This window comes from Epinephelus lanceolatus, chromosome 7 (assembly GCF_041903045.1).
Source record: "Epinephelus lanceolatus isolate andai-2023 chromosome 7, ASM4190304v1, whole genome shotgun sequence".
Classification (NCBI taxonomy): domain Eukaryota; kingdom Metazoa; phylum Chordata; class Actinopteri; order Perciformes; family Serranidae; genus Epinephelus; species Epinephelus lanceolatus.
The window spans coordinates 4,364,634-4,378,232 of record NC_135740.1 but is presented as its reverse complement, the minus strand read 5'-3'; the positions used below and the strand labels follow the sequence as shown (position 1 = coordinate 4,378,232).

The 13,599-nt window shown below is 39.9% G+C and overlaps 1 protein-coding gene across 1 annotated transcript in view; it reads left to right on the top strand.

The window, feature by feature from the left end:
- The first annotated feature begins 1,257 nt into the window (after window positions 1-1,257).
- The window catches only part of enpp6 (ectonucleotide pyrophosphatase/phosphodiesterase 6), a 49,820-nt gene continuing 37,478 nt past the window's right edge, over window positions 1,258-13,599 (top strand). The window contains exon 1 of the mRNA XM_033633923.2: window positions 1,258-1,566. Within this exon, the coding sequence (XP_033489814.1) occupies window positions 1,311-1,566 (256 nt within the window). The 5' untranslated portion in view covers window positions 1,258-1,310. The remainder of the gene's footprint in view (window positions 1,567-13,599) is intronic.

Here is a 13,599-nt window from a genome sequence, read left to right as displayed (position 1 = left end):
ATATTGTTACATCCAAAATTATAAGAATGTGTAGCCTATTATTTTTGTTTTTTGATTCGTGAGTATTTTAAATACAAAATTACTCCACTCAAAAGTATTTTGTTACAAATTACATTTGCTTTTTATTGGCCTTATCAAATACAAATTACAAAATACTCAAATGTAATTGAAATACATATTTTAAATATAAGTAATAGAAATACTGCCCATCCCTGGTCTTTGGTTTAGATGAGGTGGCTCACCACATCCATGAAACCCTTGAATTTCCACCAGGTGGCACTAATTGGTTACTTTGGTAATTATGTGCTGCAGTGGCCCCTGCTGTTGCTATGAGACTAATTCCAAAATAATTCAACCCTGACCCGAAGAGTTTTTATCACTTTCATACTCACAATGATGTGCTACGTTAGTTTGGTACCCCAAAAGAGTAACTTGGACTCTCTGCCAGTGTACAACAGAAGCCATTTTGGGTGAAGTACAATAATCCTTTCTTTTTAAATCTTTCTTTCTTTCTTAGTAAGTAGATACGCTTTTACGTTTTGATTCCTTTTTAGTATAGATACGTTTTTCAAAACACGCACACACACACACACACACACACACACACACACGCTTTTTTTTTTTAGCAGAGGTGAATTGTACAGCAGCTCTGGCATGCAGACCCAGTGCTAGAGCAAAAGTATTTGCTGAAGAATAAACTCCCTGTGGAGCAAAGGCTCTGCTCGACTCCAACTCCCACAGGAAAGCAAAACTTTATTGGCACATGCCTCACTGATAGATAGACACATCTCATTTGCTGATATCACGGTCCAGCATATTATCTCAGCAAGTTTGCTGATGATGCAAAATAAAGATTAATTCTCACAAATGGGGGCTTTGAAGTAAAATGCAATAGCCTTGTATTTGAAAGGTAGGCTATTGGTATAATATAACAACATAATGCACGGTGAAGTACAGAAAAGCAACCCAGATTAGCAGAGGATATGAAATATCATCTATAGCCTGGACATAGAAGGCCTATAATATATGATGAATAACAAAACTAGACTACTACACCTACAAATGATAAAAAACCACTACTAGTTACTAGTTATGAAAATAAAAATGGGCCTACTAATAATGAATAAAATAGGCTATACAATGTCATATATGGTGTGCAATATTTGCAAATGATTGGGGTGGCATGTGTGCGTGACCCATACAGACTGTAACCACACCCACCGCTGTGTAAAGGACTTCACACTCCCCACACTGCCCCCTGCTCATATCTAGGCCAGCGCGTGTCCGGGTCGCCACTGTCCCGACTCAGCATGTCTCCGAGACACACACCCGCGCTGCTCCTGCGTCTCTTCCCGCCACTGCTCCTGCTCCTCGCAGCGGGACAGCAGTGCCTCGCGGCTCGTCCGCTCCTCGTGTTCCTGATCGATGGGTTCCGTCATGACTACATGGATGATCTTCACGCTCTACCTGGATTTCGCGAGCTCGTGGGCAATGGGGTGAAAGTGGATTATATGACACCGGACTTCCCGAGTTTATCATACCCTAATTACTACTCATTAATGACAGGTATGCTAATCTATCTATCTATCTATCTATCTATCTATCTATCTATGTATGCTGTAGTGAGGGGCTGTCACTTTTTCTGTCCCCGTTGATGACAGCTGACAGGTTGCAGCTAGCAGCTGAGTCCTCAGATTTTTTTTGTAGATAGACAGCAGACTTTTGAACTGTTAAAATTTCCTATAGGCTAGAAAGTGACAGCTGTACTGTGGGAGGGAGGATTTAATGTGTTCTTAATGATGTTATTATATATGTTATTATATATATATTTTTGTTCTGTTCCTTGTTTGTCTGGTCACCAAAGCTGCTGTGTTATAACATGCTGTTTACCCAGGCAGAGCTTGCAAGGGACAATATCTGGTATCTAGTAGAGATTGTTGTATTGTAATATGGGCTGTAGTATTAATGAGTAACTACAGGGAAGATAGATTGCTGTCAGCTTGTAGTTTTTGTGTATATGACAAGTATAGTTATAGATAACCTCTTGCACTCCACCCCCATTTTGTGGCGAAAACGCCTAAAATGACATACCCAAATTAAAATGACTGTAGCCTCTGAACCGCTCTGACTACATGCATGCATGAGGTCTTGCCAGAAAGAAAACTCCCTGAAGTTTCTTGTGAAAGTGTCAGAAACGCTCCGGGTGATACAGAGACAGAGTAATGGGCCTCTGAAGTCAGTAAAAAGTTGAAGATTTTGCCTAAAATAAAATAAAATAAAAAATGATTTTCGGGATGAATAACTGTGTGTGGCTTCATCTGAGCAGGTAAATGACACTGTGGAGCTGTAGGCACACTATCAATGAATATCTGTTACTAATTTGAAGAAGATTGCTCAAAGTATGACCATTCTACAGTGTTTTGTCCATGCAAAGATCCGGGCGGAGCTCCAAATGACAAGAGCGCTCACTCGGCTTCAAAACAGTACTATCAGTGATCAAACAACACTCAGCCAGCTTCAAACATTGTACTTTATTGAAATCATGTGTGTTTATGATAGCTGATGTTGTTTAAGACACAGAAACACCATAAAATATCACCAAATAAAGCCATACGAAATGTGAAAGTTATGATCCCACTTTCTAGGCGTTATATCTCAGCCAAAAACAGTGGTAGGAGTGAGACTCTTTAACTTTTCCTGTCAAAAAACGGCATGACATGACTTGTCACCACTCATCGCGATTTTGGACTTTGTGTGTTTAGGCTGCTCTGGTGCGAAATCCATAAGAGATAAAAGAAAGAATCCGAATCCGATGATACCAAACATCACATGGTTTGATGACGTAGTGCGCCTGTGAGATACCATTTAACAGAGAAGGACGCCGGCGTCCGAGTGGAGTTAGATAACAGGAGTGTCTAAGTCAAGTTTTTGAACATGCGCAGATATTGCATGTTGTCTGGATTTACAACTGACTTGTACTTTGTCTCTGAGTGCTTTACAATACAGTATATCTGTATGCTAGAGAATAGATAAGAGATGCCCCAAATTGTTGTGAGTGTGAGTGATTACATGTGACACTGATAGTGAGTTTGACTGAAAGTTCTACATAATGATAGAGCTGCATGATTATGGCCAAAATGATAATCACGATTATTTGATCAATATTTAGATCAGGTTTATTTATTGCGATTGATTTTTGCATTGACTTTAGAAAAGAAATATTTTTTATTTTTATATACCTATTAGCAGTACAAAATCAAATAGAAGAAAAGCCCTTATGTAGTTCTCTGGGGAGTTCCCCATCAGGCAGCTCCTCTCAAGGGGTCCCCAGAACTGATGATATCAGTTTCAGATTGTGTGGTGGATGTCTGCTGAAGCGTTGTGCTACACATTAAATAGGTACAAAAAGCAAGCTGAGACAACATCAGTTTGCGTAATCTACCTCTCTTAAATTGCTGGCTGGGCTGTGACAGGGCCTTGTAATGCACATAAGTCCCATATGTGGAAACCAGGTGCAATGTTTTATCTATCCACCAGGAAAACCAGTGATTATGAAGCTGAAACAAGATATTGCAATCAGACTATTATAGCATAAACATTTTACTTCAAGTCTGCCCATTTCTTCTGGACATTGTCATTGAGCCAGTGCACCTGAAATTAGTTGGTAAGTGACAAGGTGCCAGACCATAAGAGAGACCAAGAGACCAAAGGAAAGCTACGAAAATCTCGGACACAGTGCCAAACCCCCCCCCCCCCCCCGCAAATAGAGAAAATCTCGGGTTAGCTCTCACTTTAATTTAAGCTGGCGATACTGTTTATAAACAGTAGGGTAGACTGAGTACAGTTGAGACACTTTTTGCTTCTCCATTTTTGAACAGATATTGCACAAAAACTATACACTGAAAATAAGTGATTTTTCATATGCAGTTTAATTTGTTTGTATATATATAAGTTATTATTGATGGATATCATTTATAAGTTGTTTATTTTTTCCACAATCAGGTCATAAACATGAGGTGCATTTTTACCATGGTACCCTCTCAACTATACCCCATATGTGTACAGTTGAGACAGTACCATGGTACAGTTGAGACACCTATTGAAACCCATTGATGATGACTGAACATCAATTGTAAATGCAATAAACTTTTTTAAAAAATGACAGTTTAACAAGATATTTCAATAAAAATTAAAAAACAATGGAATATTATTGTAATCAAGCAATAATAAAACACCAGCAATGCCTAAAATGTCAAGACCTGTGCTGGCACTCCCCTATTTGTGGTCCTAGCTCTGAAGTGGGGCATCCTGCAATAGGCATAGCACAAAAAGACAAACATAAACAAAAAAATCCATACAGGTTACACAATATAGCTAACATACACACACACATTGCATGCCTTTTTATTTCTGAACTCTGAAGTAGGGTAGGCTACACACATCCAATAAAGGCTGTATCAACTGTACCCGTTCTATCACCTTGCCTATTACACCACACGCTAAATTATCCTTATATCATTCATGGTTAAAAAGATGTCCATTAATATAACACAGTTCAAGTATCACAAATATTCAGTTTTATTTTCATTTTCTTTGTTTGTGGTCTTATTATGACTTGTAACCTGTTATCTTTACGCTGCACAACTTAACAGCATATGATGTAATAGAACTCTATCACGGGTACAGTTGAGACATTGTGGGTATTTAGGGTGTTTCAACTGTACACATGTCTCAACTATACTCAGTCTACCCTAGCTGACAATTCCTGCTAGTATGCCTTTAAGATAATATAGTCTGACTTGAATGAAGAGCTAGGAAAAGTGATACACAATATATATGAAATCTGTCTTTGTGGTAGCCTATCTGTCCCGCTGCTTCTCCACCATGATTACACCTTGTTTCCACTTATGTAGTATGTGTACAGAAATGAGTCAGCTGGAAGTCTTCCTGTGGGAATCTCTGTGATATCCGATGTGCCTGTGAAACTCCTCCCCTCTGTAATTTTTCGGTCCGGACCAGCAAAATTTTGGGAGCACCCACCGTAATGTAAGAAGCACCGACAGTGTAATCGATTTTTTTTTATTCCAACAAAAAGTTGACATTATACTATATACATTACATTGTATGTGTATAGTACACTCATCATTAACAACTTTTTCAGTTGAAGACATTTTTAGAAAAAACACCACTGAACCACTGTGAATGAAAGAGAAACCTAAGGCAGGCACGTGGGCTGAATCCAAATGAATCCAATCAGTCAGATATAGTCAGGACTTCACATCTGTACAGATGTTATTTGAAGAATTCTCATATCCTACTGACCACAAGGCTCTGTGATGCTTATACTTCAATAATGAAAACAGTCCAATGTTAATATAAAGTAGACAAAATATAGTTTATGATACAGTTAAAATGGCCAAAAATATGAATAATTGCATTGCAGGACAATCTAAGGTGTGCCCCTGAATTTTCTGCTTGTGCTTCTAAAATTTTTCAGTTAGGGGCTACAGTGCTCCTACTAAAAAAAAGTTAGCCTGGAGCCCTGTAACCTCTCCCCTACTATATAAAAACATCAGTGTTGTTTCATTCCCCCCCTGCAAGTTTGCTACATCCCACAAGCCCTGAGCGCTTTCAGTCCAAAGCCTCCTACAGACTGTGAGATTTAAGCAGTGGTACAAGTTTAGTGCAGCTACACTGTGCAACATGGAACTAATAAACTTGGGTATGTCATCAAGTTTAATGTTTGCAGACTGTACGATGACAGCACTAACTGAATCGCAGGTTACGATTCAGGAAAAAGGCCCAGCAGAGGCTGTACTTCCTGCGACAGCTCAGGAAGCTCAACCTGACTCAGGAACTGCTGATCTTGTTCTACACAGCCATAATCCAGTCTGTTCTGTGCACATCCATCACCGTCTGGTTTGGATCTTCTACCAAACTGGACAAAAACAGACTAAAAAGGACAATCAGGTGTGCAGAGGGGATTATTGGGACTGATCTTTCCTCCGTCAAGGACCTGTACAGATCAAGGGTCAGGAAACGGGCAGGAAACTTCACTGTAGACCCCTCACACCACGGACAAAATCTGTTTAAACTCCTGGTAATGGTAATCATTGTCTGGTTTTCAAAGGGCACCCTGAACACAGCACACTGCTCCTGTCTTCATTACCAGTCACAGCAGGAACAGTGAAGCAGTCTGTTTGTCTTAATAGTTGTAGCTACTGTGGCTGTGACTTGCTGTGCTTAAACACATACAACACATTCTTCCTCACAGGACAGTTTCAGTTGAGTGGTGTTTATTAGTAATACTATGGAGATGGTATGCAGGGGAGTGGGCGGTGCAAATGACTTGTAAGAGCCTAAAGGCCCGTTTCCACTGAAGAAGTTCCTGGTACTATTTGGGGGGCAGGAACTACTACAGGAACGTCCTCTCGCTCGGCCCTCTCAACCGCCGTGTCTCCACTGAGAGAGCGGAGTAGGAGGAAGGCAAAGAGCATGGATACCCTGAGGCAAAGCTCAATAGAATGCCCCATAGCAACAGACTTGCCCATGGTTTCGTCCTACCGCCACCGTATTGGACTGTCAGCAGACCGCAGCTGACCCGCTTGCATACAAAAACACACAGACAAACTGAAGTATATCGCTATTAATTATGCTTACAATGCTACTCACCTCATGATAGCTTGGTCACAGCTGGTTTTCACGTTTTTGTAAAGCAAAATATAGACTTAAAAAAAAAAAAAAAACGACGAAAAACAGCCTAGATGGCATCTCTACATATTACATCCACTTATGAGAAGACTAACTTAATTACTCAATCTACCAAAAAAAAATAAAAAATCAATATTTTAACTAGAGACACATTAATGGCAACGTCACATAGTCAGGAATAAAGATTTATTAAGTAAGGGGGCAGTAATAATAATAATAATATATAGGCTATTTTAATATGATATATTTTAATGCTAAAGCAGTAATCAGTTCTGATATAAATGGTCCAAGAGGCCATATATATATATATATATATATATATATATATATATATAAAGTACAGGCCAAAAGTTTGGATACACCTTCTCATTCAATGCGTTTTCTTTATTTTCATGACTATTTACATTGTAGATTCTCACTGAAGGCATCAAAACTATGAATGAACACATGTGGAGTTATGTACTTAACAAAAAAAGGTGAAATAACTGAAAACATGTTTTATATTCTAGTTTCTTCAAAATAGCCACCCTTTGCTCTGATTACTGCTTTGCACACTCTTGGCATTCTCTCCATGAGCTTCAAGAGGTAGTCACCTGAAATGGTTTTCCAACAGTCTTGAAGGAGTTCCCAGAGGTGTTTAGCACTTGTTGGCCCCTTTGCCTTCACTATGCGGTCCAGCTCACCCCAAACCATCTCGATTGGGTTCAGGTCTAGTGACTGTGGAGGCCAGGTCATCTGCCGCAGCACTCCATCACTCTCCTTCTTGGTCAAATAGCCCTTACACAGCCTGGAGGTGTGTTTGGGGTCACTGTCCTGTTGAAAAATAAATGATCGTCCAACTAAACGCAAACCGGATGGGATGGCATGTCGCTGCAGGATGCTGTGGTAGCCATGCTGGTTCAGTGTGCCTTCAATTTTGAGTAAATCCCCAACAGTGTCACCTGCAAAACACCCCCACACCATCACACCTCCTCCTCCATGCTTCACAGTGGGAACCAGGCATGTGGAATCCATCCGTTCACCTTTTCTGCGTCTCACAAAGACACGGCGGTTGGAACCAAAGATCTCAAATTTGGACTCATCAGACCAAAGCACAGATTTCCACTGGTCTAATGTCCATTCCTTGTGTTTCTTGGCCCAAACAAATCTCTTCTGCTTGTTGCCTCTCCTTAGCAGTGGTTTCCTAGCAGCTATTTGACCACGAAGGCCTGATTCGCGCAGTCTCCTCTTAACAATTGTTCTAGAGATGGGTCTGCTGCTAGAACTCTGTGTGGCATTCATCTGGTCTCTGATCTGAGCTGCTGTTAACTTGCGATTTCTGAGGCTGGTGACTCGGATGAACTTATCCTCAGAAGCAGAGGTGACTCTTGGTCTTCCTTTCCTGGGTCGGTCCTCATGTGTGCCAGTTTCGTTGTAGCGCTTGATGGTTTTTGCGACTCCACTTGGGGACACATTTAAAGTTTTTGCAATTTTCCGGACTGACTGACCTTCATTTCTTAAAGTAATGATGGCCACTCGTTTTTCTTTAGTTAGCTGATTGGTTCTTGCCATAATATGAATTTTAACAGTTGTCCAATAGGGCTGTCGGCTGTGTATTAACCTGACTTCTGCACAACACAACTGATGGTCCCAACCCCATTGATAAAGCAAGAAATTCCACTAATTAACCCTGATAAGGCACACCTGTGAAGTGGAAACCATTTCAGGTGACCACCTCTTGAAGCTCATGGAGAGAATGCCAAGAGTGTGCAAAGCAGTAATCAGAGCAAAGGGTGGCTATTTTGAAGAAACTAGAATATAAAACATGTTTTCAGTTATTTCACCTTTTTTTGTTAAGTACATAACTCCACATGTGTTCATTCATAGTTTTGATGCCTTCAGTGAGAATCTACAATGTAAATAGTCATGAAAATAAAGAAAACGCATTGAATGAGAAGGTGTGTCCAAACTTTTGGCCTGTACTGTATATATATATATATATATATATATATATATATATTTTTGTTTGGTAGATTGGCTTATGGGGTGATTTTGAAGGAGTAATTAAGTTAATCTTCTATAAGTGTTACCTTCCCTCCAAAACTGGCATATTAAATGGATATTAAAACACTTTAAAACTTACACCTCAGGGGTTCTTACCTGTCGGGATCCTTCGGGAAACGGTGGAAGGCCAGGTGTGGGGTGTTCCACTGATAGTTGTTGCAGTTAATTGCACTACACTGTTTTCTTTTACTTTTTTTCTCTTCTCTCCTTGACATCTTGCATGTTGTCTGGGTGCAACAGTCCAAGCTCAACAGTCCAAAATGGCGGTAGCGCCCCTAGTGACTGTTGGCAAAAATTCAACGGAGCTTCGCCTCTTGTTATCCATGCTCTTTGAGGAAGGTTCCTGTAAAGTTACTGGGCTCTGTATGTGACGTAATCGTTGCGCGACCATTTTGACGTAGAGGCGTAGGGACGCCGTTAGCCCTTAGCAGCGTCTGTAATAACTCCGGTCACGGTCCGTGAAAAAAATATTTTTTCCAGCGGATGTCTTAGTTACAACACGATTGAGCTAACTGGTGTAGTTTCATGTCATATCCGACAACAGGAGGCTTTTAACAGATATCGTCCTGATGTTAGCTTTTCTTAGCTGTCCCTGTCAGCTGATGCTTTCTAGACATCATGATTTCCCAAAACTGAATAAATACCACACATAGCAACACAAAACTGCTTTGCTAGCTCAATCATGTTGTAACTAAGATATCCGCTGAAAAAATATTTTTTTCACGGACTGTGTCCGGAATTATTACAGACACCGCTAACAGCTAACGGTTAGCCCAGCTAATCTACGATTGTTGTTATTTACAAAATGTCACATCCCACCTTGAGTATATCCAGTCAGCACCAAGTAATCCCCAAGCCCCGGCCAGGAGTTTCTCGGGGCCGTTTTGAGTACCTACTCCGCTGCAGGGACTTGTTTAGCCCCTGTAAAAGTTCCGGTACTCTGTCCTTCGGGGGTGGTTCCTGCGGTGGAGACACGCACCAACAGCCCCAGCCCCGTAAAATTACCCTGAAGTTCCTGCAGTGGAAATGGGCCTTAATATAACTGTGCTGCCTTCCGCTGTTGTCAGAGCAGTCTTCCTCTAAAATTAGCATGAACTATTTACACTCATCATTTTTTACTTGCAAAGCAAAAAACACACTTCAAAAAGTCGAATCATAAACTCTGACTCATAAAGAAGTGCCCCTACTAAATTTCAGTTCATAAAGTGTGTACAAGTGATGAATATTGTGCAAGTTAGGAACTTTTATAAACAAAGCTTTTTTGTCATATTTGTTGAAAATTCACCATTGGGCCTTTTCCGTTGTCACTTTTGGCCGCATCAAGTTAAGTTATGCTGCGCCGATTTCCATTGCCATTATCAGCCGAGCTGCACCCGAGATCTGTGTGTTCAACTTTTAGTATGTTTGTAGCTACGGGTCCATGTCATTGGTCCGACAGCCCATTGGTTCGTCATCCCATTAGTCCGACTGTCCACGGTGCTGAACGGCTCGCGGCGGGCATATGGTGCGCCGTGACCGGCTCTGGGTCAGCTGGGAAAGGCTTGAGTCGGAGCAGGCTCATGGCTTATGTGTTTGTCACTTTCTTTTTCATTTTAACCCACACCATGATCTTTTCCTGACCCTAACCAAGTGGTTTTTGTGCCTAAACCTAACCAGACCTTAACCACAGGGCATCATGATGATTTCGGAACGGACTTAGGAACAATGGGCAGTTCCCGTAGCTACTACCTGAATCTTTGTGGTTTGGAGGTTCAAACCAGTCCAAGCCAAGCCAAGCCAGCTCATGACTGTCGAAAAGGCAAGGCAGCTTTATTTATAACACATTTCATACAGCAGGACAATTCAAAGTGCTTTACAGAGCAATAAAATATAAAGGTATATATATATATATATATATATATATATATATATATATATATAGCAAAAGTGCAAAAGTGCATATTTTTAAAATGGTCGTCATATTTCCTAGTTTTTGTCAGGACCCCAGCAGCGGCATTCTAAGTAAGCTGTGGTTGCCAGACAGCTTATTTTTAAAGTCCTTCAAACAGACCGTTGCAGTATTCTAATCTACTGGAAATAAAGGTGTGGGTGAGCCTTTCAAGTTCTTGCTTTGACATTATTATTATTATTGTTATTGATTATAAATATAAATATAAAATAAATTAATTATAAATTTAAAGCTGAGTCCAGGATAACACCAAGGTTTCTTGCTTGACCCCTAGTCATAAGAGAGAGGGTCTCAAGGTGAGAGCTGACACTCCGTCTTTCTTTCTGTGGCCCAATGACAATTATTTGGTCTTATGTTGAGTTGGAGAAAATAGTGATACATCCAATTTGCTCAGTACAGTGATACATACATTCTACAGGTCCATAATCACCTGGTGAAAGCGATATGTACATATATTTGCGTGTCATCTGCATAATTATGGTACTGCTACTTTATTATTTTGTATGATTTGGCTTATGGAAGCCTATAGAGATTAAACAAGAGGGGTCCCAAAATGGACCCCTGTGGGACCCCACATGTCATGGCCATCTGCTCTGACTTATAGTTATCAACTGAGACAAAGTACTTCCTGTCAGGAAGATATGACTTTAACTATTTAAGAACAATTTCAGAGAGTCTGACCCAGTTTTCTGGTCTGTACTAAAATTCTATGGTCCACTGTGTCAAAAGCAGCACTTAAATCCAACAGCACTAAAATAGAAACTTTGCCTGAATTGGTATTCAGGCAAATGTCATTTATTACCTTTACGAGTGCAGTCTCAGTGCTGTGATGGGGCTGAAAAACCTGACTGAAAGTTATCAAAACAATTGTTCGGCTTTAAAAAGTTGTCAAGTTGCTGGTAGACAACTTTTTCAATAACTAAAAAATGGTAAGTTTGAAATAGGCTGATAGTTGCCGTTATAGTGGCATGAAGGCTGCTCTTCTTTAGGAGAGGCTTGATGACTGCAGTTTTTAAAGCATTTGTAAAAGTGTCAGATTGGACGGAGACATTAACTATAAGAGTAAGTTGTTTTACAAGGCTGCTCACTTCAGTTTTAAGGAAGCTAGTGGGTAAAACATCAAGGCAGCAAGTGGAAGAACTGAGACTTGGCACAATTTCTTCCTTTGTTTTGACATTGACTGACTTAAATTCTGTCATACCCAACAAGTTACCTTTGTAAGACTAGTGTCGGTGCTTTATTCTTTGGCATTGAAGAGTTAATCTCACATTTGATGCTGCAAACTCGTTACATTTGCTGGTGGAAACTGGTTCTGGAGATATTGGAACCGGAGGGTTAGTTAATCTGTCTACAGTAGCAAATAACGCATGAGTTGTTACTGTTTTTTGTTTATGATCTCAAGAGAAAAAATGACTGCCTTTCACTTCTTAAGATCAGATTGAAAATGTGTAATTTTTCTTTATAGATTTCAAAGTAAATGTGGAGCTTTGATTTACGCCATTTTCATTCTGCTTTCCAGCACTCCCTTTTCTGGACCCTTACAGAACGAGTGTTTCTCCATGGTGCCTTTTGCTTATTACTGGTCAATGTCACCTTAACAGGAGCAATGGCATCAATGATATTTGCAGTTTCAGAAGTGCAGGAATTCAATAGGTCATCAACATGATTTGAAACTGTGGCAGTTTCACATTTGATGGCTTCCATGAAAAGTGGTTTTTGGTTTCAGTTAAGAAGCTTTATTCAACATGGACAATCTGGGGAGTTATTGACAGATCAAAAAAATACACAGAAGTGATCTGATAGAGCACCATCAAGCACGGTGACTGTCAGGTCAAACTGGAGTAAAATAAAGAACTGAACAGATAAGACAAACAAAGCTGAGGAATCCACAATAAACCGGAAGGAGGAACCTTTCGCACCATCGCCCAGTTACTGCCTGGCCCATAAAGGTCGGCACACGTCAACAGGTAAGGAGCGAGTGGACAAAGGTACACAGACAGCAGGCGTATCTCTGCTCCCTCATCCTTCGCATCCTGCAGGAATCATGCAGAGTGAGAGCATCTAAACACCAGAGAGGCAGCCGGTAAGACGCTGAACTGTTTAATGAAGAGACTTGTGCATGGAGGTTGTTCATTGTGAGTAATTGGTTGTGCTAACGCTAGCTTAGCCACGGGGTCGGACGCCCAGTAACGCGTGGTGCGGTAACTGTCTGTGTGTGCTGATCGCTTGTTAATCTCCCTCCTGACTTTTGAAATGTGTTACAAATGTAATGTGTAAATTGTAAATTGGCATGGGTTGAGTACATCCTAAAAAAGTATTTCACTTTGACGTTTAGTAAATTATGAATGTATGTTGATTGTATTGGGTGTATCACAGAAGTAATTAGTAGTAGATTGGGAGCACAATTTGAATATAACATGATACAGTTTCAATTCAAGCATTTATACTCATACATTTTTGTAATTGTGAAAGTGTAATTTTGGAATTTCACTTTAATAAAATTAATGTTAAAACCCTTTGAAAATTAAGGTTAAAAAGCCCGTAAAAATTTGTAATTAAAGGTTAAGAAGTAATTCATGTTAAAATACGTTTAATGGTAAAATACAGAAGTTGAGACAATTTAAATTAAAAACACATTAAAATATACATTTAAAACAACAATAAATATTTAAAAAGTAGTGAAATTCATACTTACCTGAAACTATGCTAAAACCATTTACAGCAGTGGGTAACCTTATTTGCGCTTGATTTGTAATTTAATGTAAATATAATTGGGTTTCACAATATTTAAGCGTTTATTTTCTGGTATTTTGTATACTTATTTTCTGTTGGTGATTTGCAAATAGCATTTGCACTGTGTACGGATTTTAAACTTTTTCTCTGGTTTTGCATTTCCT